This window comes from Eleginops maclovinus, chromosome 11 (assembly GCF_036324505.1).
Source record: "Eleginops maclovinus isolate JMC-PN-2008 ecotype Puerto Natales chromosome 11, JC_Emac_rtc_rv5, whole genome shotgun sequence".
In the NCBI taxonomy this organism is placed as follows: domain Eukaryota; kingdom Metazoa; phylum Chordata; class Actinopteri; order Perciformes; family Eleginopidae; genus Eleginops; species Eleginops maclovinus.
Window position 1 is genome coordinate 2,494,563 of NC_086359.1, and position 24,776 is coordinate 2,519,338.

The 24,776-nt window shown below is 41.8% G+C and overlaps 1 protein-coding gene across 2 annotated transcripts in view; it reads left to right on the plus strand.

The window, feature by feature from the left end:
• Window positions 1-24,776, plus strand: part of zbtb16a (zinc finger and BTB domain containing 16a) — a 138,428-nt gene that overhangs the window by 72,465 nt on the left and 41,187 nt on the right. For both annotated transcript variants that reach the window (XM_063894569.1, XM_063894570.1), the window contains one exon: window positions 16,756-16,842. In XM_063894569.1, the coding sequence (XP_063750639.1) occupies window positions 16,756-16,842 (87 nt within the window). The remainder of the gene's footprint in view (window positions 1-16,755; window positions 16,843-24,776) is intronic.

The following is a 24,776-nucleotide window of genomic DNA, read 5'->3' on the forward strand; positions in this document are numbered from 1 at the left end:
AATAATACAGTTAAAATAAGTGTGTGTAAGCATGCCACTGAACGAAGCAGTGTTCTTATAGCACTTTCAGCCATGTTAGTGTGTTATATGACAATACTCTTCTTCTAAGTCATAATGTCTGATACTCTGACTGTTAACCAGGTTGCTTGAACAGCGTGTTTAAAAGGAGTTGCATGTGATTGTACGTTTTTGGTAAAAAGAGGATTTTGCTTCATGAAGAATCGTGTAAGTATGCGAACACATCTCCGTGGGTAAAAGTGAAAGAGTACAGAGACGTAATGAGTGCAGCAGCGTGACAAACGGCTCCGATACAGATGTTTCTGTCAAACTGTCAACGACTTTTAGACTTACAGCAACCTTTGAAATGTGGCATAAAAAACTCTGTGTAAGCCGGGGATGTTTCCATCAGTTTAGTGAATAAATCAGATGCCTCAACATCAAAAAGCAGTTTGAGCTTTAAAAAAAAAAGGGAATATGTCTGGTCCCTGTCACTGTTGCTGCCTCTGGCTCCGTTTAACACAGACAATTAAAGATTCATCTCCAACAAGATCTTTAAAACTTTAGACGATGATATTAAACAGAGTGAGCATCAAAAATCTGTTCACTAAATAAGATTTCTGTTCAAAGTCATCAGAAAATATGTTTCAAATTAATCCAGGGGGTTTAAGACGGATGATATAGTGCATGGGTATAATTGATTTCAATAATGTTAAATGTAGAATTGCACTAAGTAGAATAAATCAGCATGAATACGTTGCAGATTCTCCATCATTTATAAAATATTGGCAAAAGGACGACTAACTACATATCTGAATAATTTTTGCAAAGTCAAAAATAATGTGTTCAAATAAATGCAGGCATAGCTTTGTTATTTTATCAAACTATCCAGCAGGGTTTTCCCGTTGAGATAAGTCACATTGCATTGATATGTAATAGTAGTTGTGTAACGTCCCATCAACAATGGAGACGCAACACATTATATATTTGATGTATTTCAGTGTAATACAATGCAGTGTGGACTTTCCCATTAAACCCTAATATGAGTGATCTTGTATTGTTTGGCCCTTTTATTCTCTAGTCTTTTTCTCACAAATTAGCTTTCTTTAATTAAATAGGCACATCACAATGCACAAAGTTAATAACATGCTCACTGGACAAGTTAAATAGTAAATCACATGTTAACCTAGTAAATATTTTCCAAGTAATCCTGGAGGTAACTGCAGGAAAAGAGCTTTGAAAAAGGCAGAGAGAGGACACGCGAACCCTCTGAACCATACATTCAACATTTGGCCTATTTCTGCCTCAGCTGATTGTATGCCGACACACACACACACACACACACACACACACACACACACACACACACACACACACACACACACACACACCCAAACTTCTGGCTGCCTGCCAAGAGCTGTCATTGCCTACAGTATCATTTCTGCTGTATCTATATCCAGCGTGGAGGACTGTGCACAAATTCTGCAGAGGGAGGAGGAGGAGGGAAAACAGCTTAGTCAAAAGTGGAAAAGACCTTTTATTTTTATTTTAAATGAAGGTTTAAAATGCTCTTTGTAACAATATCCCTAGTGTGGCAGACGATGGAAGACTTTTTAAAGACCTAAACAAAAGTAGTTTTGCGTGTTGCGTAAAGTAACTAGGTTAATATGTTACGTTTGAACAAAGATATAGCGTTATGTTTTGGAAAGATAAAGTCTTGGGTACATTTTTGACGCTACTGAAGATCAGATTAGATTCAACTTTGTTGTCATTGAGTACAACGAATGTAGCTTACGTATGGAAGTAGTCTACGTTTCTACTTTAGACTAGATGTTGGAAAATGTCACGCTTATGGTTAAAATAAGTATTTGCAACTAAACGTACGTGCGTTGATTATGTTCGTAATGTGAGCTAAATGAAGCATGCTAAGTTTAAAAACGTTGCACTAGTGCTAGGTGCAGGGTGTGTTACTGCATATGCATGTGTTGTTAGTAGGTAACGGTGTGTATGTCCTGTAAGTTAAGTACGTTGATGCCGTGGGTAACTTTTAAACTGAAACACTTCAGTCAACAGAATCCGTTCCTGCTCGTCTGTTCTTTATTTAGGACTGTATGTGTGTATGCATTATGCAGTCTGCATGCCGTAAGCAATGTCTTTCAACTTTATTGTAGCTCAAAGTGAAAGCAGCTGATGAAGGCAGGCAGAGTGCTGAGCTCAGACTCATAAATGATAACTAATTGGATCTCAATGTCATCTGTGCTGTGGGTCCGGGAGGAATCTGAACATGAGGGATTTTTCCTCATCTTTCTCTGACTCCGACTCAACCAAATAATATCCTCGCCCTGACACCCCATTTGTGGAAAAACAGATGACTTAATGGAAAAGAGTTAGTAACATTGGTATGGTGTCATTTGGCAGATAACGCGGGCTTAATCATTCTGCGGTGTTCGAGGTGAGTTTATTCCCCTAAATAACTCTCGTTGTGAGATTTCCCTAATTGATCCGATTTGAAGTCTTGCATTTATTATGTTTTATGTGGAAGATTTAACAGGAGAGGATTTTGGAATCAAACAAAAATAAACAACAATGTTAATCAATGCACCTGAGTGCAGTAAAAAAAGAGAAGAAATGTGTGTTTCAAGCATTTCCTGCTGTTTATCCATTTGGATATCCTATCATGTGCGCTGCAGCCACGTCCCCCGTTGCTCTGTTGGCTCAGCTCGGCCTCTTTCCTGAGTTGGACTCACTCCCAATACTTTAACAATGTTCTTTTTCAGCCATTGCATCAACAATGAATCCTCACATCATGACATGCAGACAAACCATCTCTCCTTAAGTCCACATTTCTGAGTAATTTTTATAAAATTAACAAGTGTTTGCTTTTTTACACCGAGGGTATTAAATCCAGTTTCCCTCCTTTTTTCTTTGTCACAGTTTTACTACCCAGGTGATCACTGTATTCCCTGCTTTCCACTAAGGCCCTGTGACTCCAGCCTTAATAAACTCAGCATTGCCTTTGACAATGTGTGACTTGAAAGCAGGAAATAATGGGCCCTAAACACTAAATCTTTACAGGTTATTGACCTGGGGAAAAAAAGGGAGGGAGAGTGAGTGCAGAGTGGGGGAAACACAAACTCCTGCCATGATCTTTCTGCTTATGTCTCCTTTTTGGTGTCATTTATACACAGAAATAAGAACAAACAGGGTCTGAGACGACTTCACAAAAGGAGAAAAGTGTTGTAGTGCTCAGTTTCTTTAGCATGTTAAAAAACTGCTTTCCTAACATGAAACTGGGCGACCACCACGTGTGTTTTTAATGAGCAGGAGCCGGGTGTCTCCTGTTTCACTGGTAAAAGCTCTCACGTTGGGTTTATTCTGCAGCACTCTTTAGCTGTCATGTGTTGCACCAGCTTCTGCAGAAGTAAAAACAACACAAAGCACCAGGACAACAAGTGTTGCTTCTGTGTCTAGATTAGGTTCAATCCCTTTAACCCCTTTAGCCGACCACCTGCACCCCCGGGCAGCAAGCGGCAGCCAAAATGAGTTTTCCTGCAGCAGCCTCGTTCCTTCTTCTCCTGCACTATAAATGCATTTACAGCACTGTAAAGAGGATGTCAATTGCTAGATTCCCAGCAGCTGGCAGGGTAACAGTCTACGGTTGGTCAGGGGGTAAAAGTTCACTGGCTGGTCATAGTCTGTCCGTCCGTCCGTCCATGTGGTTCCCCTGCAGAAGCAATGAAGCCAATAATGTGTTAAAAGGAGTTTTATGCCCTGCTAGCAATGTAGCATAAAGCTAAAGTTGTCAAACGCTTCATTTGGGGTTGATTTGTGTCAGAAACTACAGGCCAGATTACTATTAAATCTGGCTATTCCTAGTCCCCAGAGGATGTAGCAAGTCCTCTTTTATAAAAGACACCACTGGTCCTTTGGTTAAGTGCTTGTTTTGTATTGATTAATTGGACTAGCTTGTGGTTAGCGTGACAGAGATTTAGCTTTGGGCATTATAAGTGTTCCCTAACAGCCTTTACCTGAAATATTAAGGCAGTAGGTCAGAAAACAGTGAGAGACTTGTGGTTTTGGAAGGCAGAACCAAACTAATATGATTGTCGTTTGATGACAGAGGACATTTTTAATGGCTTTTATCTGAAAACGATTACAAATGACCCAAATTATTTTTGAGTGTTGAGGGTTTCCTTGACGGAATTAATCAAAGTGATGCTCTTTCCATACCGTGCATGCATTTCATTAAATTATTATAACCATCCTCTCCAGGTGAACACCCTATATGGTCTTCTGTTGTTCAAATGAACGTTAGCTAGAGTCGTTTTATTCCTTTGCAGCGCAGAAATATCAATCATTTCCAAGCATTTGTAAAATAAAAAGGAAGTGTTTACTGCTAACCCTCTGTGGACACGGTGTACGTTGCAATAAAGATCCAATAACTGCTGCGTGGTTATAGTTTCTGTTTCATGTCAAAGTGCTGTAAACTGAAGTGCAGGTCTGTAGTTTCAGGCAGCAGAAACAGAAACAAGACGAAGAAATAAACAAGGCTCAGCTCCAGAGACGGAAAACGAAAGATGTTGCAACAGATTTTAACGCCATGCTTTATCAATGGACAGAAAAGCCTCTTGTAGTTTGTTGGTCATTCCTCTGTGAGCAGATTATACATTAACTGCCCCACTGCAGTGTGAGTTGCTCTGGATTAACCCTTGAACTTAGTGTGAGGTCGTTGAGGACAACCTGGCCTGCATATCATATTAGGATATCAGGTAGTGTTGATAACGGCATCAATAATGGATACCCAAAATTTAGATGAGAATTTATGCATTTAAAAGGGAAGTCATTCATTAAATATCAGTCTGTTTGAAAGTCTCAGGAAAAACTACTACATTTGCGGGGCAGAAATAGTGATTCAGTTTCCTCAGAGGATGTTGCATGTTGCATTCTGGGTAATGTAGGCACCAGGTTTTGATAAGGAAGTAGGATGCGTTGTTTAAAAAGAGACAATAACTGTGGTTCTCATGCCTTGATTTTCAGTCTTTTGTCCTTAAACTCTCAAACATGATTCCAACAAAGTTATAGAAGTGATAAAGCGGCAGTCGAGTTGCATTGTGGGTAATGTAGGCACCAGGTTTACAAGAACGTAGGATGCATTTGTTAAAAAAAGACTATATCTATTGCACTGCTTCATGGATTTCAAATAGTATCTATTGATTATACAAGTGGGAAAGATGTGTTGAAGGTGCATTGTGGGTAATGTAGGCGCCACAGAATGTGTTGTTAAAGAAAGACTATCTCTTGTTCTGCTGCATCCATTTTCAATGTTTGTTTTTTTGCAACACACAGAGAACAAAGAGTTTGATGCATTTTAGCCATTTTTTATTCTTCAAAGCTACAAGTTGCACGCTGCTTTCCCAAGATTTAGATTATTATATTTAAACAGAATATCAAGTTAATCCAGGGTTTACCTTAATGTGATCAAAGCCTCTTTGAACACAATTCAAACCGCAGCAGGTCACTCATGTCAACGTATATATTTTACCCGAAGCCCACCAGCCCCTGTCCCACCGTGGATCTATTAATACCAGCCCCTCAGGCTCATGAGCAATGGTCCACTTTGGCTTTTTTAGAGCGGCCTAACTTACTTCCTGCCTCTTCACACCAGGAGAGCCCTGGGAGGTTTTTCTCTATGCGTCCAGCTCTTGTTTCCTTCCTTGCACTTCTTCTTCACACACACATCCACACACACACACACACACCTCCACCAAAAGGCTCTGCAGATATGTGGCCTGCAGGAGCACACGGATGCATGTCAAAGCCTCATTTTCTCCTCTCTTGTTGCAAGCAGAGGGGGGTTGAAAGCAAAGCTGGAAACACATGGCACCTTTCACCTCTAGGGCGGGAGGCCAGGGTTTAGAGAGGGTGAGGGGAGTTTAGAAACACTTGGTCAGTGTCTGGCTACGGGGTGTAATTGCTGCTACCGGACAGAAAGGCAGGGCATTGTATATTGTGTGTGTTTGCTCCCACACCTGGGAGAAGTTTTTACAACTTGGATCTCATTCTCTTTATATCGCCATCATTCCCAGCAGTTATGAAAGCATTTTATTCACCATTTTCGTTTTGAGGACAAAAAGGATGCGACTGTTTGGCGGTTTTATGTTGCAGACCACAGGGCATCGCAAACAAAAGCCATCAGACTGCCATAAACTTTAGCTTTAAACTGGCTTGTGTGAAACCTTTCGCACTCAGTTGTAAAGTTTTGCTGCAGAGGCTTCACAACCTCTACAGTGAGGCAGAGTTTTCTGATGGGAAAAGATGGCAAGACCTTAAAATAGGGTCGGTTCAAAAGCCTTACAAGTCACTCAGCAGTATTTTATTTCCGGTGTGAGCAGAGTTTTTAATTTAACATTCTTTTGATCATATTCTGTGTACAGTTGCATTGCCTTTGGCATGTTTAATAAGGAAGTAGAATGGGATAAAAGAATATATTTCTCTCCATTTTCAGTGTTTTTCTCACCGTCAATCGTGATTCCAACACAGCTATCCAAGTACCAAATGGTGGCCATATTGCATTGTGGGTAATGCAGGCATCAGGTTTTAATAACTGGATAAAATGCATTGTTTAAAAAGGTCCCATGCATTGATTTCAAATATCTTTTTCACTCAAACCGTCATTTGTGATTTTATCACTTGCAGTTTATTTGATTTGCACTGTTTTTATCTGGGACTTTACCTTTTCATTGCCAACAACTAGCTATTGTGCATTTAAGTATAAGGCCTTTCATCTTTAAAATCAGGATAAGGTCAGATGCCATGATAAGAAACCAGTTATCTCCAGAGCCTGATGCTAACACTATGTTACCAATGCAACCCTAACAGTCAACTGATCGTCCTTATCCTAAGAAAAACCACCAAAGTTTTGTCAGTTTTGAAAACTCAAGACCTAGTTTTAAATCATGCATGTGTGTTCCTGTCCGTTTGTTTGAGAGCACACTTTTAGAGCAGATTTCTCTGACGTCAAGACAGTTTGAAAGTAAGGAGGACGAGAGAGGTAGAGGAGGAGGAAGGAGCTGCAGGGACAGGAGGGAGGAGGAGGAGGAGGAGGAGGGATGGATGTGTGCATGGACTGAGATGCCCTCCATCTCCCAGGGGGCAAAAAGCTCTGAAAATGGCTCCGATGTTGAGGGAAAGTAAGGCGACAGAGAGGGGGGAAATAAACAGCAGAAAAGAACAGGAAACTGTCCGTGACCTACTGGACAAACAAATTGGTTTGAAGGGAAAATGGATTAAGAGGTTGAGCTGTGATATAAAAAATAAAATAAAAAGCCCGACTTGCAATGTGAGCTCATCCATTTTGAAAAGGGAGGGCTGAATTTAGTGGCTTCATGTGGAAGTGTCTTGTGTATTTTCCCCCATCTATGTGTGTGTCAGTGTGTGTGAACGCTCTGCAAGTCAATATTTGTCTGCTTTGCCACGTCCCTAGACATCCCATTCGGCGCAACAGACCGTAAAGCTGTCAAATGCGACCTGAATATTCTCTGTCTTCATCTGTTTCCTCCTTTTTCCCCTCCCTCCTTCTTCCTCTCTCGCTTCCCTTTGATTTCTTTTTTCCTCTCCGTCGATAACAATATCATCGGGAGCAAACATGTCCCAGTGCTTTTGATGGCTTGTCTAACCCCCCCTCCTCCTCCACCACTTCCTGCACAGAAAGGAAGATTATGTGCTTTTATCTACAGTGCTGTGTTTGCTCGCACCATGAAGTCCTTTCTGCTCGTGTGAGGCTGACGGTTTATATCATCTTCATAACACATTATCTGTGTACAGTACTCTTTAACTGCTGCTCAGCTACTGTCCCATTCATTTCTACTTCTTTATGTTTATGATGTCCCGAGGGGGCAATTGGTTTTACTGCACGGCGTATAACAATACAAAGAAGAGTATAGTCACAGTGCAATCAGTGGGGGCTCGTCAACAGTAGTCCATTGTGTCAGTTGTACTGTACCGCTGTCTGCTGCAACCTGTCGATTATGTAAGATGGTTTGTTTTTTTGTCCTATATTGTGAGCCTCTTTTTTGCAAGTATATAAAAAAACAGTTGTGTAAGCATCCGTCGAATGTTTTTAATGAACTTTAAAAAATATATATTTCTAAAAAACAATTCTATTAAGGTAAATAAATGACTATACATCATTAAAGTGCATAAATTAATTATAATTTGACCAATAAATGGGACAACGTGTTGATTACCCTTTTGTGTGGTTTCCGATCTCCATGGGACTTCTTTGTTTACTTCCGGAACACAGTGACATCACTTTGGAACACTCGTGATAGGCTAAGGGGCGGGACATCTCTAATCGGTTGACCAATCACAACAGAGCCGGCCAGCTAAACAATCAGAGCAGACTGGGCTCTGGTTTCAGACAGAGGGTGAAAAGAGGTGCTGCAGCACAGGCAGTATGAGAAACATAAAGAGCTTTTTGAACACTAAAGCACGGAGTCATGTCCCAGGAGAGACACTACATGTACCTGAAAATGAGCATCATTCCGCTTCCTGAGATGGATTATCTCCACCTGCGTTTTTTTATTATCTATCAGGTCGAGAAACAGTTATTTTTTGCCAAAATATTTCATGCAACGTCTGCATGTTGCCATCTGTCAGATGCTTCCTGTTAAACATCAACATGTATCAAAGCTAAAAATACATTTGCTAATCCTAATATGTGGTTAGGATGACGTAATGATGGTTTACCCCGTCACATCCCTAAATGGAAACCCTCTGGATTTGATACATGCGCTGCAAGACCTGAGTAATAATGTGCCTGTAGTTGCGGTGACTTATTGCAACCTGTGTGTGTGTGTGTGTGTGTGTGTGTGTGTGTGTGTGTGTGTGTGTGTGTGTGTGTGTGTGTGTGTGTGTGTGTGTGTGTGTCTGTGTGTGTGTGTGTGTGTCAGCCTGGCGCCAGCCCAGTCTTTTTCTGAGCCTTGATAAAGAGCGTGTATGGCGGTACACACCTTCTCCTCACAGGGAACATGCAGTCTCTGTGCTGCTGCAGCCCTGATAAGAGGCCGGTGTAAATAAAACTGTACAGCACGGCACGGTGCACGGAGAGAGAGAGCATGTGGTGTCTGTACTCATTGTTCTGACAGCATACTGCGCCCGTGTGTGTGTGTGTGTGTGTGCTCCCGAAAATGTGTGTGTGTTGTTGTTTTGGTATTTGTATGTGAAGCAGATTGAGATTTCAGATGCTGGGAGGAATTGATCTGTTTGATTGATGACATTTTGCACATTGCTTCATTTTTTCCTAAGGTTAATATCAGGGGATTCATCTCATGGAGACAGGGCGGTGCGTTCTACTTGTTTTAGTTTTTAGATGCTGGAAACATTTAGTCTTTGCTTGACCTTAAATATTAACTTAACATAAATATAGTTGTGTGTGTGTGTGTGTGTGTGTGTGTGTGTGTGTGTGTGTGTGTGTGTGTGTGTGTGTGTGTGTGTGTGTGTGTGTGTGTGTGTGTGTGTGTGTGTGTGTGTGTGTGTGTGTGTGTGTGTGTGTGTGTGTGTGTGTGTGTGTGTGTGTGTGTGTGTGTGTGTGTGTGTGTGTGTGTGTTTATGGATTTTTGCTGTTTTCTGGTACTGAAAGTACTGTCTTACGTAAGCCATTTATGTAGGCTCAGTGAACAGCCAGGCTATGTTTTTGTTGGTGACTGCGCCTGTCTGCCTCCCTCCCTCTGTTACACACACACACACACACACACACACACACACACACACACACACACACACACACACACACACACACACACACACACACTTCCTAATCTGTCTGTCTGCCCCTCTTTCTCTCCCTCCTGCCCTGTTTACACTGTTAAAAACCACAGAGTGTGATATTGGTCAGCCATCGATGGATACTCTGTAATTAGCCTTTTAAATTTCCCATTTAGCCTCCCCGACTCGGTGAGAAACAGATCGTTCAGCCCCTCTTCTGCAGAAATGTGTGTGTGTACAGTAAACTGTGTCCAAGAGCTGAGCTGTACAGGAATCAAAAATCAGCTTTCTCATTTCAAGCTGACCTTCTCGTGTTCATTTTTAGGCAAACATCAACCAGCCAATCAGAAGTCTTTTAATATTTCACCGTTTTAACTCCTGTTATTGTTAACTGGAGCTGGTTTTCAGGTCACTGTGGCCTTAATATTTTATGGAAATGTGAGACACAACCCTACATCATCTCTTGCATATTCTAAAAATGATCACAGGGAATGTTTCCGATCCAGCTTTAGTGGCAAGAAAGTACATTTAGCCTTTTAGCATTTAGCACATAGCTAACTATGTTCATCCCAAATATTTGCATGGTGGTTATACAGAGCAGGTACATATAGTCCTAAAGCATTCATTAATACGTACTAACAGTTGTGTAACCTTGATGAATTTACAGCAGGCTGTTTTCCAGCACAGCTCTGTTGTTGACAGTCTCCTAAATGCAGAAGCTGTTAGACAGTTAAAAATGTTTTGCAATGAATGATAGTCAATGTCATGCCAGCTCATGCAGGCGGGCATGTGAGGACCTATCCGTAGACCGATTTTGAAGATTCCATTGCAGGAAACAGAAGGTCTTTGCATGACACTGGCTGATTCCCAGATTTTTTAATATTTTTTTATATGATAAAACATGTGTTGCAATTGGAAGCTTGATTCTATTACAACCAGCAGCAGTAAAGTAGAAAAACAGAAGTTTGTTTGCGTAATAGTCTTCACTCATTCCTGCTTTTCCCGGAATAAAATACCCTAAAATGGAAACTTATCTACTGTATGTCAATCACTGATTTTTCCTGAAAAATGCACACTCATATGACACAACACGTGTTGCAATGGGAGGATTGATTTCAAAATCTCCAGCAGTGGTTGGAGTTGGCTTTTCTTTGCAGGATGAAATGTCTCATAATAACACACTGGCCTACTTTCCACGTGTCGCTACGAGCAAAGACAGGCTCTCAAACTCTTATGTTTAATTCTGCGTTTGTCTTTGATAAAAGATTCTGTTTCGACTGCAATTCCCCAAGGGCCGACATCTGTTGCAAACTTTGCATATGCTCTACCTGTGAAAGGAAGTAGGTTGGAACAACAAGTGTCAAGTCTGAGTCATAGAAAAAATATGAAGACTTCTGCAGGATGCCGAGAAAAGACATGAATACAAACAAACCGGGCCTTTCTCTGAGTCCTTCTGAATGAGGAGGCATTCTGAATGGGGGAAGTGAGTGTGACCCTCTTATCACAGCACCGAATGTGCAATGAGGTTCTTTGTCTTTTCCTAACTACTTTTACTCAAAGAGGACATATTCTGCTCATTTTCAGGTGTACATCAGTACTTAGTGTCTCTACTACACCAGTGTATCCTAAAGGAGATAATAAAGGAAGCATTGCAGCTCCTTTGCTATCATCTAGAGAATCCAAACTGCTCTTATCATGGCTGACACTTTGGTTTCACTGCGAACCTTCCTGAGAGAGAATGACTATTCGAGCACAACAACCCGGCTCTTTCATCTCCACATCGTAATGTTTCCATTTCCACATTCAGATGCCATGCACACACACATGTGGAGCGAGGGTAACAGCGAGTGGGACAATGCACCGTTGCACAACACATTATTTAGGGAAATGGGAGAACAAGCACTTAGCATGTCAGGGGAAATTACAGGCGAGGGAATGCACCATCACTTCCCCGAGAGGCCACACTCGCCAGGTTTACCCACAATCCTCAGCAGGTCTGCGTGGTGAAAGGTTGACCGAGGGGGGGAAGCCCATAGTATTTAACGTTGAGTGAAACACTCTTGAGTAATGCTGAGGAAGTGGGGAGAGTACATAGAGACTAGTAGACCCAACAGTAATCCCAGGTTTTACTTGTAAAGCTCATTCCAGATTCAGAATACTTTATTGTACGGTACATTTACACATAATGGAAACGGGTTGGCACGGGCAAATAACACAACACTAACACACTATGCATACACACAAAAAGAGCGAAAAATGCATCTCCAAGAGACAGTCTAAATATAGCATGAGGCGCTAACGTCCCTTCCGGTCCAAATTAAGCCCCGCCCTCTTTCAGGTGAAAGTCCTGCATCAGAGCGAAGTGGAAAATAATAGTGTCTTCATGTCTCAAAGCTACTGAGTCATATATTGCACCTCAAACAACAAATAGATCCAGAGCTCTGGTTTCTTTACTTCCTCTCCAGAAAAAAGGAGAGTGAAAGAAAGGATCAGAAATCTCAGTCTCAGTGTCAGCCTGCTGCCTGCCACTCGTCCCCCGGCAGACCCACCGGACATCCATCCCCTATTTATTCTCCGTAAGCTGTCTCTGCCGTCTGACCAGACATCTGACCCCGTCTTCATATCTCTGGACTCATTAAACCCTTTCTGACCAACAGAGATATTGTTTTCTGGCAGCACTTTAACATTTCACAGGGAAAATCTGCATTTTGGTTTGAGGGCAGGTTTGTGTTTTTACCAAGAGATGTGTTTTAGAAGAAAATGACACTTTTTTTCTGACTGCTGATTTTATCAATGGTCTCCTCTCAAAGCCCTGTCCTGCAGGAAGTCTCCCTGATTGGCAGAGAGCCTCTTTATGAAATAACTGAGACTCACTGCACTGCAACAACAGTTGTGCAATAAGTCAGAGAGGGAAGCGAAAAAGGAAGCGGCTTCAGGGGCATGTGGCACCTAATTAGCCCCCCATTTTTTCCCTTGACTTGCACACACACACACACACACACACACACACTCACACTAACTCAGCAGGGGTTGGGCAACTTTTATTATGTCAGCTAATCTGTGGCAGCAGGACTCCCCAGTGACAGAGTAACCTGGCAGAGTTTAGAGATGGCTTTCTTTCTATTTCATTTTTAATGATCTTTTATTAATTGTCTTATTTCACCTTCTATAATTTCTTATCTTGATATAATAAGTTGTATTCTATTTGATATGTTATTAGAAATGTAACTTAAACTTATTTGGTTTATATAAATATTTTCTATCTATTTTCGATGATAATTATTATTATTTTTTCACATTTATTCTTTATATGTATACACATATTTATTTATATTTATTTTAATATTTGTTTTAATATTTGTTATAGTATTCCTAAATAAAGCAACTGTATCAGAAACCCATTAAAATTAGGGTAAAAGGATTCTGACTTCACTTCTGATTTCGTCTTTACTGTTTTAAGTTTGTATCTTCATGTTGCGTTTATGAAGTCGCTTTGGATGAATACATCGGCTAATTAAAACATGTTAATAAACGTATAATAATTGCCGCATTGCTTGATCTTCGGCATTTAGAGGTAGTAAAGATGGAAATCCCCTGCCTTGAGACCCTGCACACGGGGCCCCTGAGCAGAGTGCAGTTTTCTCTCCACAAAGAACTATAATTTAGATTACACGTGACAAGAGTAACAGCTGATGTCAAGTGTGTGTGTGTCCCGGCTACCCCGACTTTCCAAACTAACAAGTCCACCCGCCTGCGATCAAAGGGGGCCTCAGGATTTACCGCTTTCATTTGGCAGTGAAAATGGCTGATGCCGGCTGTTAGCAGTGGAGGGCCCCCCTGTTAGCACTTAGCGGGCTAACTGGAGTGACGGGCATCTGGCTGGGTGGCTGCCTGGCTCTTTGGACCCCGGGTTCCTCCCACATTTGCCCCACGGTGACCCCACACAACTCCTTTCTCCTTGAAGCAGACACCATGCAGGCATTTCCTGACGATTTATGTCCCTGTGCCACAGGCTGGGGCATGCCCTGCACTAAAACCACCCCCAGGCCCTTATAGCACACGCGCCCGGCCCCCCACAACACTGAATTAAGTGTTGCACACTTGTGTTAATCATGAGTAATCACTGGTTTTACATACTGTTATTAACTTGTATTGTGGGAGGAGAAATACAAATACACATGTGGTGTAATAAAGAGCCGCATGACAAACTGGTATTCGCAATCAGAGGTTTACTACTTTATTCCAGTATGATTTCTGACAGGACATATGTAGCACAGTATCAATATAGTGATTCCCCTCTCTATAATGTGCATGGAAAATGATCTGTGCTATCATACTGCTAGCACGATCTGTTCCTACATTAAGAAACTCATTAGCTTCAGCAAAATGCCCAAATTCTTTCACCCTTGGCAACATGTAGAGTATTCACATGTAAACTGGCTGTAATCTCGATATACGCCTTCTTCTATGTATGTTGGTCACATGAGAGAAGGGGTTGCATGATTTGACAGATGAGCCTAAATCAGTATGTTAGAAAAAGTCCAATGCACTTGAGCAGAGGCACCACAGCAAAGTAGAGAAACAAACCTCACAGTTTCTACAACAACGTTAAAGGAGAGGGTTAAAGCAGCAGCAGAGGGACGCTGTGATTAATGCAAATGAGGGACATCAGTGGGAGCGTTGGGGGACTCTGTCTACATCTCCTCTACATGTCTTGCTCTCCAAAGGTTAAGTGGCTGCTTTTTGCCGGCTAATTCGGCCATATGCTCATCTGTGCATTTGACACTGGCGCGCCATACGCTCCGCACAGCAGATTATGCCTCGTGAATATGCAGCCAAATAAAAAAAGAGAAAAGGACATCGCTCACAGCTCTTGTCTTTTGAGTTGTTAAATGGAAATGAATCTTGTGATAGCACTGGTTTTAAAAGGTTGCGGTGGCTTACGATCCAGTCAAGCCCACTCGTACAACCCTTTGCATGACTTGTTGCGTAATCACTGGCAGGCACTCTGTGCGCCGTGTACGTCCGTGTCATTTCTGCTTTCGGTCGAGCTTATTACAGTACAGGCTGTTCCCTAATGTCACAGCGGTTGCAAAACCACACAAGCCATCGCTCCCCGTCTCTTTCTTTTTTTTTGTCATCTAAGAACTGGCTTCCTGTTTTCATTGTGTTCTCTTTCTCTCTGTGGAGGTGTCGTAACCCGGCAGAACGTGCCAAGAACAAACCAAGGTCTGGTGGGGAGAGTGTGGAAACCTCACACACACACACACACACACACACACACACACACACACACACACACACACACATGCACGCCTCTCTTTTGCACACACACACGCACAGAAATATCCAGATGTTAAAATGTGTGTGCGTGTGTGTGTGTGCGTGCTGTTTGATGTGTGATGTGTATGGCATGTACAGTACTCGTTGCCAAGCCATAAAAAGTCGTTTGCCTGGGCCTGATCTGATATGCCCTTCCAAAGCAGCCTGAGTGTGTGTGTGCACGCCAGGTTCCTGTCTCTCTTTTTATTGTTGTACACTATTGTACACGTTCATAAAGTACAGGTTAACATTCAGACCAGAGCTCCAGGGAGGGACATACAAGTAGCAAAGTGTGGTGCGAGAACAGTTTACTGAACCTGGCTATGAATCAGGAGCAGAAATTGCATATTATAGGGAAACGTTTTGATTTCTTGAAGTGGGGTTGCATGAGGTACTTATTTATATGTGCCTGCCAGGCTTTTATTGTTCTGAAGTGTACCAGTAAAGTAAAGGTTCACATGGCAATCCAGAACGTAGCTCAAAGGCCTCAACAAGTAGCAGAACGTGCTGCCAGAAAAGTGTTTAAGTTTAGATGAAAAGCAGAAAGGTTTTGGCCTTTCACGTTAAAGGGATTGTTTGAAGTGGAGTTATATGAGGTCAAAAGTCAGAGTAATATCTCATTTTATGAAGCTGATTCAACCCTTTAAACCACATTAATGCAAAATAACCAACTGGGTTAGGAATAGACACAATGTTTTTGTGATAATGGCTTCAGTTTCACGATTAAAAGGTAACCTAAACTCACTGAGATATTTTTAAGATGTCCTGCAGAAATATTTCTTCCTTACATTTTAAAGTTTAGTGTTTTTTATTCTGCTCATCTTCAGCTTCATATCTGTATTTTGTGCCTCTGTTGTGACATGTTTCCATGCTTTGGTGTTGAAAAAGCTAACTTTATTTACTTTATATACTGCTGTAAAGCAAGTAAAGCTGTCCTATAAATCTAGTGCAGTAAAAAGAGGATTCTGAAAAGTAGTGGAGTAAAGGTTGAAAGTAAAATCACATTTTAGACCCTTAAGCTGTTCTTAAGCCTTAAGTGAAGGACTTCCCCACATACTTTTTTTACAGCCTTCTTAAACTTAACTTTTCTTAACTTAAACTCATATTCAAAAAATTCAGATTTCCTAAATGTTTTTCCTTTCATATTAAAGGTCAGTGTTTTTAAAGTGGGGTGGTGTGAGGTCCGTAGTCGTGTGTACTTTGGAGTAATTATATAACAATGCAAATTTACGAATTGACTCAGCAGTAGACTTCAAACCTCATTGAGTAAGGTAACATTGCTGCTTTTGTCAATGGAGTCTAGTGGCTTTAAAACAAGTATAAAGATAAGCTGTCAGCAGTAAAAAAGTATGATAAAAGTCATACAGATTTTTTTATGTGCGAGTCCCTTATCTGTACAAAGAAAAATAAAAACCGATCAAAGCCGAAGCCTTCAGATTACACAGTATCAGGGAGAACATCATTTCCAACATCAGCCAATCTGTTTCCTAAAGAAAAAGCACTCTAGACGCACATATGACATATTTAGACATGGTTCTGTGGAAATGGGGCTTTCAGATTCAAAGGTGCATTTAAATAATATGTATTTTGTCTCCGCCTTTACTTTAATCCCCTCTGTGTGTGTGAATATGTAATGAACGTCCGTGTTTCTGTCTCCTTTCTGTCGTGCAGCTGGTGAGAAGGCCATAGTCTGTGACCAGTGTGGAGCCCAGTTCCAGACAGAGGAATCTCTGGAGTCTCATCGGCAGATACACACTGGTAGGAACACACGCACACACACACACAAACACACACACAGACCACAAAAACAAACAAAAGCATATAATTTCCTCTGCTGTAGCGCCGTGTTTGCGTTGCATGGTTTGTCCCGAACGCTCAGATCACATTCAAACTGAGACACATTTTGCATCACATGGCATCACCAGGTCCCGTTCACACCCCCAGTCTGTTTGTGTTTTTCCACAAGTGTGTGTGTGTGTGTGTGTGTGTGTGTGTGTATGTGTATGTGTATGTGTGTATGTGTATGTGTATGTGTATGTGTATGTGTATGTGTGTGTGTGTGTGTGTGTGTGTGTGTGTGTGTGTGTGTGTGTGTGTGTGTGTGTGTGTTGGTGGATTGACAGATAGCTAGATCACATCATCTCAGATTAGTCCCCCCCTTCGTCTTAAATCAAAACAGACCCAACAGTAATCAACAAACTGGGGGATCTTGGCAGGCCGGGGTTGTTTATCAGCGCTCGCGATGAAGATTTTGGAAGAGGAGCGCGATGTAGGTGCCAAGATGTAAATAGGAAGAAAGTAAATCCCCCTGAAGCAGATGTGTGATGACCCAGAACAGCTTCAAGACGGGTGAACTCTTTAATTTAGGGGAAGGATTGACTCAAAATTCCACCATCGTTAGGAACTTGATTTGTTTGGGATGAGGGTATGTGCTGGAGCGTTTGGGAGTTTCTCTGTGTTGCTCAGAAACTTTGTCATCATAGGGGTATTTTAGAAAAGATTAGGGTAACCGCAGAGCTAATAGATCCTCCTTAACTAGCACTTCAGTAAAAGCACTAACACCACACTGTAAAATGACTCCTGCAGTCCTGACTGAAGATGTTCTTTATGTGAAAGTACGCAGCTATAAAAAGCTAAAAGTATTTAGAGTACCTAATTCCAATGCAAATGATTTTCTCTCATTGGCTTAATGATTAATTGTTCAGTGGTTCTTGTATTAACTGAAAACAAACGACACATATTATATTTATAAAAACATGTTTTTTTTTTAAGTAAAGCTCAAAACTAAAGCTGTGAAATAAATAAAGTGAACATTAAAGTGGAATATTTGTCTTTAAATTGCTTTGGAGTAGAAGAATAGTTGCATTAAAAGTATATACCCAAGTAGAATAACCAAAAATACTCGAGTTAGAAAAGATACATTTAGATTCAAAGTGTTAATTTAATGCCAATTAAAACCAAAATAGCCCCAATCATCATCATCTTATTGTTTCGTCCTTGATCTGAAGCCGTGACCCTCAGACTCCCATTGTGTGGCTCCACTGTTTCTGTGCATCCATTCATGCCCCCCCTCCTACCCTTTAAGAGGGGAAGGTGCAGGATATGGGGGGTTACTCCTGCAGGGCATGCCCTCAACCAATCAGATCCATGAAGGTAAAGGAGGGTTAAACGAGGCTAATGATCCAAGAGCCATAACAGCGGAAAGCAGCGCTCTAAATATAGAAATTCCAGTCTGGAACGAATGGTGGGGGGTGGAGGGTGGGGGGTCTCGGGCGCAGCAGCAGCAGCAGCCCAGACGTGTTTTCCTGCCACACATAAGCAGTTATAGTATAGTAATCATGTGTTGAGCCGCTCTCAGGGATCAGAGTCTGGCTGCAGGTACAATATGAAGGGGCAGTTCTTACTGAACCAGGGTTACTATAATAACTCTGCCCGGTTCCCGGTTTAACTCTGTGCACTTTACACTACTTAAAGTGGTTAATAATTAAGCTTTACCACTTAACTTCCCCCCAGGTTTACAACATATGATGAGGCAGATTTGATAGAATAGGGTTACAGAAAGTAACCTCTGTTTTTAACCTCCTTTGTGAAGGACTTTCTTCTAGTCCCTTTACATACTACAACACATCTCAAATACTAGGATAAGTCTAATAATGAACACGTTCATGCTCCCAGAGGATGAACACTTTGGTTTGGAAGTTGCTGTTCATCTGGCGCCACCACGAAGCCATACTTTACCCCAAGAACACCACATGTCCTAAGTCATACATGTCTATTTCTTAAACTGAGTATGTTTTTGTAGTTATTAGAAAGTATAAATAGGGATATACCAGCACAACAATCAACAACAACAACAACAGCTCCACAGCACAGTGTTAAACCAGTGAGAGCTGGAAAACCAACATGGATTTATTTATACAGAAATGTCTGTGTGTACAGTGCCCGAGACGCAAAACATCGGGGTGGGGGGGGGGGGGAGCATGGGGTTACTGTTGGCCATCAAAGCCAGATTTGATCTCTGCCTGCCTCTTGGCAGCGCTTCAGCCGTTGGCTAATGCTCTCTGATGACAATATTTGGCCTCCGAAACTGAGGCTGTTTCTTGTCGCTCTGAATGGGAACTATTGTGGTGTGTCCTTGGTCAGCTGCAGTGTGATTCAAACCCTCTCTCACACTTTATCCACAGCTTTTTTTCCTCTCTTTGGTATATGTCACATGCAATGGTGGGAGAATGCACATGTTGTATTATAGCATTCAGTATCTATATATACGTTTTTCTTATTCCTGCAACTTTTCCATTTGTTCTTTGTCCTATGTTTATGTGTTGCATTGTAGCCTGAGACTTCAGATTTCCTCTCTCAAAACTGGACTGTAGATGTTGTGCATTACACAAATTCAGCTTGGATATTTTACCCAAGTTAAATTGTAAATACACTCTTCTACAAATTGCATTTAATATCCTACTAGAACAGTATTACCCTCAAAATAAGAGGCTCATCTTCAGCTTCATATCTGCATTTGGTGCCTCTGCTGTGACATCTTTCCATGCTTTAGTGTTCAAAAAGCTCATTGTACTTACTTTATATACTACTGTAAAGTAAGTAAAGCTGTCCTATAAATCTAGTGCAGTAAAAATAGTAGTGGAGTAAAGGTTGAACGTAAAATACCACATTTTCGACCCTTAAACTGTACTTAAGTGAAGTAGTTTCCTAAATACTTTCCACCATTAAACACATGGTTCTTAACAGCCTCTTACTCTAGGTAAGGTTGGTGTTAACCCATAAAAAGGGAATAGTTTGGAGGTCAGTGAGGGTGTGTGTGTGTGTGGGGGGGAGGGAGGGGGGTACTGGTTCGATGCCAATGGTAACTATCAGCAAAACATCATGTGGCAAACACACTGCAAACCATCCCCTCACACACACTAACAAATAAACCCAGGAATGCCTGTGTTCAGGAGCCAGAGGCACTTGTGAGTCGCATTACATCTACAGACGGCTAATTCTTGTCACATATTTCCCCAAGTTGGATGGCATCACATCAGTGTTTAGATTCCTGCTACCTGGGACTCGCCTGTTGCAAGCAGCGTGTCGTCGAGCTTTCACCCTTGAATTAAAAACACGGCTCTCATTTAGGTGTCGCTCATTTACTACTCCCTTTTTTTTAGATTGTTATGCCGTGTATGCGCCGAGTCTTAAAGTAGCTTTGCACATGCTTACATAAGGAAGATTTCTTCGTGGACACTTCAGTTTCATCATGTAGTGATTGGCAGGAAGCCGAGCATAATGTGATGTGCATACCGAGATGAGACCGCTCCAAACTGCACTTTATAATAAAGTTTAAATAGCAGTCGATGTCACCCGTTAAAACGGAGAAGAAAACCCCCTAATATTTGTGTTTCTGATTAGATATATTGATTCTGACTATGTATGAGTCATGGCCTGGATGGTTGTCTGAGTTTTTCCATCATCTATCAAATTTGTTAAAGGAAGAATGTTGGAAATAAGATACTGAGGTTTGGTAGTGAATCCCCTTGCTGTAGCTGCCTTTATAGAGTAGAAACCGTATGTCAAATAACAAGGTTTGCAAGTAAAATTTCTCGAGCCTTTTCCTCCTTAAGGGAAGTTTCTCCAACATCAACTTGTGCATCAAATGAGCTGTTTTTATTTCTAATATTGAGTTTTAAAGGAGGATTTATCTGTAAATAGAGGGGTGCAAAAGTGAGTCTTAAACCCTGCAATGAGTCGGCATTTCAGCACTTCCTGTTCCCTCTTCTCAGTCAACGAGATCCCGTTGGATATTTGTCCTGGGAATCACAGAGATGCTAACTTTTGCACTACTTTGATGGGTTTATATTTCAGATTTTAGCAGAGAATATCCTGCTGTAGTCAGGAGCAGAAAGATTAAAGCAGCTGTTTGATGTATATATGTTCATCCTGGGAAATCTGGTAAAGTTACTCAAACAGAAGTGAATGTTTCTGGCAGATATCCATTACCGCTGTACACATTGTATCATCTTGCCCCACACTGTGATTAGGAAAATGTTGTTAAAACCATTCACTTCCAATGTGTCATTTCCACTTCCTGCAGCCTCTCTCTGTCCAACATTTCTGAGCTGCAGATTTTCTCACCCTTCCCTTATCTCTGTAAAGCTATCTTTATCTCTCTTTATTCATTAGATTGTTTTGGTCCCTCACCATAATTTATAGCTCTTGTATTTTATTGGTAAAACACACCACCCTCACATTCCTCTTGATTAAACTGTGCAGGGAAGCGAAAGGTCAGAATGTGTTCACAGAACAGCCTCGCAAACAAACACCAAATGAATTGGAGGTAAATGACTCTTGGTTTGTTTTTAGTCTGGAAAATGCAGATTTCTAACTGGTGATTTTATGCATTTTAAAGGCCTTATAACTGCCAGTCTGCACCATGTATATCCGAGTGCGTGCTCTGTTAAATGCACTGATATCTGCACCATCATCCATCAGAATGAGGCCAGATTCTCTCATGTGACCCGTGCAGAAATGAGAGCTCTGAAGAATTTGTTGTCCGACTGTTGGTGTTCCTGTTTATACATGAATCCTCTCAACACACACACAAACAAACACACACACACACATATATACAAAGCAGTGCCAAAGAAAATCCACATATAATAGAAAGGGGGGGAAGCTGCTCACTCCTTTCTTTCTCCCCTCGTCTCCCTCCGTTCCTTTTTTTAAAGTCTTGTAATACAGGGAAAATATGCAAACCATGGAGTGGCAATGGTGGGTTTAGCCAGTGGGAACACAGCGTGACTCCAGCAGGCCTCTGCCGCAGAGTAAACACTTTCTCTTCTCAAGCCAGAAATAGTTTGGCTGGAGGGAGAGCGGCAGAAAGGGAGGAGCGAGGGACAGAAAAAGAGGCAAAAGAGGAGAGCATGCAGGCAGCGGTGGAAGACGTACTCAGATCTATAACTTAAAGAGGCCCTATTAACTTTTTTTTGGGGGGGGGGTTTCCCTTTCCTGTAGTGTGTTATATGGGTTTTGGTGCATGTAAATGGTCTGCAAAGGCTAAAATCCCTGTGCTCCCATCAGAGTTATTTATTTTCTTCCTCGTAATTTGTTCGCCGGTGGCCTTGCAATCAGCTAGCACAAACACACACACACACACACACACACACACACACACACACACACACACACACACACACACACACACACACACACTCCAGTCATGTCACTCAAGTAAATTAGGCCAATGGCAGCGCTGCACAGGGGTCACGTCAAAAGTGCCGATTGTCTCAATCACATTAGTCCAGCGCTGGCATCTGTTTAGCATTTAGTTAATTGTGATGTTATTAAGTTGTCAGTGAGCATTAGGGCGGCGATAAGCAAAGCAAATATTCCTGCAGCCCGGGCAGCCACAGCCACACACGTGTTGCTCTCAAACACACACACAGACACACACACACACACACACACACACACACACACACACACACAACAGGAACATGCAACCGCCTGCATGTGTGATTCCACTGACCGGCTACTATTGGTAATGATCTCTGTAAATGGAAAATATCCATGTTTACGAGGCTAACTGCGCTAAAGCAGCAGATGTGCATTAGCATTCAGACTTTTGATCACAAAATATCCACGTGTTGACTTCCTGTCTGTGTCATCTGGTGAGTTTAAATCTTGGCACCCGGGTAACACTCATGGATTCAGCATCACTCAAAAACATATCAAGCTGCGTCTAAAATGACTCAAGTCCTGCTCTTAAGAACAGATATGGGTTCTTTAGTTGAGCATTTCTATGTTATGCTATTCTACTCTACTACAACTCATTTGCTTTGTGGGGTTTTCCATTTCGTGGTGTGTGTTATATAGGTGTGTGTGCATTAAACATGTCACAGTAGAAGCATACAATACACATATGTCCCTGAAAATTAGCAGAATTTGTACTCTTTAAGTTAAAGATCAGAGTATTACTTCATGAGGGTAATATTTTGTCTGTCTCTCTAACATAAGACACATTTGCAAAAGGAAAAAGAAAACTAGAGAATGATATCATCAAATTGTCTCTGCTTGTTGTACTTTATAATATCTATTCACTCAGTGTTTGTACAGCGATCTGTTAAATCTCCAGTGCTCCTTTTCCCTCTCCCTCTGTAAACAAATAGCTCTTTCTCATCGCCTCCCTCCATCTCCCCCTCCTTAGCACTCACTCTCACTCACCTCCCAAAATAAGAAGTGGTCACAGACACTATCGGGGGCTAAATTAAATCAAGTGGCACTAGCTAGACTACAGTCACTTCTCCTGCCTCGCTGTCGCAGCAAACAAATTTTTCCCCAGATAAGATCTAAATGAGTTTTTCCAGGCGGAGGAAGATCCTCCGTTTGGCTGATGGATACCAAGCAGGGCTTCAGACTGACCCTGTAGTAAGAGTGGTGCAGGAATGAGTCCTCAAACGTGGAACTGAGTTACCATTTAAGCACTTCCAGCTCTCTCGTCTGGAAGTCAATGAGTTTCTAAATGGATATTTGATAAGATGCCTTATATAAGGACATTAACTATGTCAGTAAATATGACTGCTGTAGGTTCTCTATAGTGTGGTGCAGGAATGACTGCCAAAACCGAGAAATGCAGCATTTCCCCACTTCCTGTCCCCTCGTCTAGAAGTAAATGGTTTTCTGAATGTGTTTCTGGTTGTTAGCCTGAAATTTGTTTAAAAAAAGTCAGTAAATACCCCGCTGGTGAATAAAAAAACGGTGGTTGCTAATAAGTGTCAAATTGAGACGACTAAACGTCATCATGCCCAACATTAGCCGCCTTTAGCTTAGCGGTGGAGACGTGAAGTCATGTGACCGTGCTGTAGCTCCTTTATAGCCCAACATTAGCCGCCTTTAGCTTAGCGGTGGAGACTTGAAGTCATGTGACCGTGCTGTAGCTCCTTTATAGCCCAACATTAGCCGCCTTTAGCTTAGCGGTGGAGACTTGAAGTCATGTGACCGTGCTGTAGTTCCTTTATAGCCCAACATTAGCCTCCTTTAGCTTAGCGGTGGTGACGTGAAGTCATGTGACCGTGCTGTAGTTCCTTTATAGCCCAACATTAGCCTCCTTTAGCTTAGCGGTGGTGACGTGAAGTCATGTGACCGTGCTGTAGTTCCTTTATAGCCCAACATTAGCCGCCTTTAGCTTAGCGGTGGTGACGTGAAGTCATGTGACCGTGCTGTAGTTCCTTGATAGCCTAATGTTAGCTTATCATCCTGCTAAATAAAATGTGTACGTATCATAAACGTTTGCTAGCCTCAGAGCTTATTTGCTGCAACAACTGAAAATCCAATGGAAAAATCCCATTGTTTTTTTCTGGAGCCCTGCGAGGTCTAAAAAAACAAACAAATTCCTCCACAACTCTATAGCGTAGATTCTCATTTATTTAGTGACGTTAATATATGGACCACATGCTCTGTCCTGCAATATTCCAAATCCAATGTATAAATCCCATTGGCTTTTTGTAGAGGAAACCAGGGGAGATGCTAACTTCCAGATCGGCATACAGAAATACGTCATCCCCGCACCGCTCTATAGACGATGTGTGTAAATGAGATGAGATGTGTGAATGAGAGTTGGCACGGCACCCAGCTTCATTCATTGAGAAAAAGACCCAACTGGGCCTCTGCACTGCGAGGCTTAGTGTCATGGTGGGCACAGT